At 39.7% G+C, this 2903-nt stretch overlaps 1 protein-coding gene across 1 annotated transcript; it reads left to right on the plus strand.

Moving 5' to 3' along the window:
* The first annotated feature begins 389 nt into the window (after positions 1–389).
* Positions 390–2662, plus strand: LOC108468030 (protein ACCELERATED CELL DEATH 6-like). Its single transcript, XM_017768881.2, has 3 exons — positions 390–1240; positions 1324–1856; positions 1932–2662. Exons 1-3 carry the CDS (start codon positions 679–681, stop codon positions 2577–2579), a joined length of 1743 nt encoding a protein of 580 aa, XP_017624370.1. The 5' UTR covers positions 390–678; the 3' UTR covers positions 2580–2662.
* Positions 2663–2903: the final 241 nt, after the last annotated feature.

The following is a 2903-nucleotide window of genomic DNA, read 5'->3' on the forward strand; positions in this document are numbered from 1 at the left end:
AGATTAAAATTGGGCTTAACATCTCATTGCAGAATCAAAAAAAGTGTGGGAGAGATGAGTAATTTGGCAATGAATTCGTAGATTTCTTAGTTAACAAAAAAGCAGGGGACGAAAACAAGTTCCATGCTTATTTAGTCAAGTCATGGATCATCAATGCTTTCCAATTAATTTTCCTTTTTCTTGATGCATCAATCATTCATTCACTGCAGCAAAAGATAATGGGTTGCTATTATTTAACGGCGGCGTTCATAAAGTAAAGAAAATATTGTGGAGAAAAGCTGATGACACAACTTAAAGGTAATTAAACCTTATCTTTATCCACAATTTTTAACATTATGTACTCAATTGTATCAACAATGCTTCGTACAAGTAGGAAGTATAAGACTACGTCAATAATTGGTGAGTGATGAGTTAATGACAGCCGTTGGAAAAAGGGTCTTTAATTGGAGTGACACCATTTCTCTTTGTTTTTGAGGGGCATGGTTTAGTCGTCTGTCATTTTCAATCTTGCAGAAATCCACTCTCTTTTGCTCAAGATTATTAATAGCTTTAATCAGATTCTTTGTGGAAAATATCAGTAACAAGCTAACAACACTTTCCCATTATAAAACTTCTCTTGTATGTGAAGACCAGAAATACACCAAAACATCACTCTTTTGCAGAATCAAGAAGGCTCCCATGGATCAACGGTTGCTCAAGGCTGCTAGATCAGGTGATATTAACGTAATCAAGCAACTTTCCGATGCGGAAGGCAGTATCCTAAGTGGAACAACGCCTCAAGGGAACACCGCTCTTCACATGGCTGCAAGATTCGGGCATGAGAATTTGGTACAAGAGATAATGAAGAGGCAACCTAGCCTTGTTCTCAAGAGTAACCTCAAAGGTGAGACCCCCGTTCATGTTGCAGCCAGGGGTGGACATTGGCGAATCGTTCTACTATTCAGAGACTCTGGCTCAAATGGTGTTTACATTGCGAGAGTCAGAGATAATTATGGTAACACACCCTTACATTGTGCTGTGAGAAATGATCATTATCTGGTGGTCTGGAGATTGGCAGATAAAGACCGAGAATCGTTGCTGTTGGTTAATCATTCCGGGGAATCTCCGTTGTCTATTGCTATTGATCTCAAGTTAGCAGTCACCGCCGAGGCAATCATCGGTTTAAATCGGTCCACTCTCGAGTACAGAGGACCCAACGGCCAAACCCCTTTGCATTGTGCTGTCATAAGACGTGATTTACGTAAGGCTTTGATTCCTAACAGTCTTGATTATTATATAGCATGCTTTTTTTGTTCATATTTAATTCCTATGGTATGAAAACAGATATCATGCGGAAAATACACATAAGGAAACCAAAACTCATAAAAATGCAAGATGAAAAGCAGAGGACACCCCTTCATTATGCTGCAGCCTTGGGTGAATATGAGATAATCAAGTTATTGCTTGAATGGGATATTTCAGCTGCATATCAAGGTGATGACAATCAACAAATACCTCTCCATTTGGCTGCTGAGAATGGCCAAGTAAACTTGTTAAAGATATTGCTGGATCCATGCCCGGACACAATCGAGTTAATGGATCATGAGCAACAAAATATCCTCCACTTTGCAGCCAAAAATGGAAACATTGATGCTGTCTCATTTATATTGAAGTTGCCTGAAATGGAAGACTTGGTTAACGCTGCTGATATGAATGGAAATACTCCATTGCACCTTGCAGCCAAGAATTTCCACAGCAGCATTGTTTACATTCTAACAAGGAATTCAAAGGTTGATATTAGGGCAATCAATAAATCGAATGAGACTGCTCTAGCTGTCGTGCAATCATCGGATGACCATGGAATGGAACTACAAAAGGTAAACATAAATCTAATCCTATTGTTACATGTTACGCATACTAGATTATACTTATGCTCCTTCCTCGTACTGCAGCACTTGACATTGAAGGCACTAAAGAGATCTTATGCAAAGAGGGCCGTTAATCCCAAAGATGTTGTTGATAATGTACAATTCAGTTATGATGAAGTAGAAAAAGTAGGGGAAAGAGGGGGTAAGAAAAGCAGAGAAATGGCTCAAATAATCTCAGTGATGGCAACACTAATAGCTACATTCACATTCACTGCTGCATTCACTATTCCTGGAGGGTTTATCAGTGATGGTCCAGATGAGGGTATGGCAATATTGATTAAGAAATCAGCTTTCAAAGCATTTGTCATCACTGATACCATTGCCATGACTTCGTCCATGACTGCTGCAGTTATGGTTTTCTGGTCATCATCACGCCGCAGTAGCGAGTCGTTTATGGACTCACTCCCTTTTGCTATCGGGTTGACATGGATCGCACTTGTGGCAATGGCATTAGCATTTGTTACTGGCTTGTTTGTTGTGTTGTCTAAGAACCTATGGCTTGGTATAGTGGTTTGTGTGATCGGTTGTGCTGCACCTGCCATGCTTTACATATTTGCACCACTGTTCCTTCTTGTGTTTGATCGATTGTCCTCCGCTCGTGCTCGTCGACGGAATATTGTTGAAGATAACCCATTTTTGTTTGTTTTCCGATTGGCAAAGATGATATCTTAAATGGGTTCTTTTTCATTTTTTTTAACTTGAACTTGTAAAAAAAGCTGTAAATTTGAGGACTTACCACTTTTTCTTTGTCTAAAGTAACTGTGGAAATGCTTTGAGCTTCTAGTTTCTTGTTCCTGAATTGAACCTGGATCGAGCCATTTGAACATGTAAAAAGAGGCAGATTTACGGACCAAAAAAGAAAATGGATTCAGGTAGGGAAGGATCGGGGGATTGAACTTGACGTGAACCAAACACGCAACCTTCTGATCTGGAGTCAGACGAGCTAGCATTGCGCCACAAATCCCCTGTTAATAAGGTGCTCCATTTATATTATTT

This window comes from Gossypium arboreum, chromosome 8 (genome assembly GCF_025698485.1).
Source record: "Gossypium arboreum isolate Shixiya-1 chromosome 8, ASM2569848v2, whole genome shotgun sequence".
In the NCBI taxonomy this organism is placed as follows: Eukaryota; Viridiplantae; Streptophyta; class Magnoliopsida; order Malvales; family Malvaceae; genus Gossypium; species Gossypium arboreum.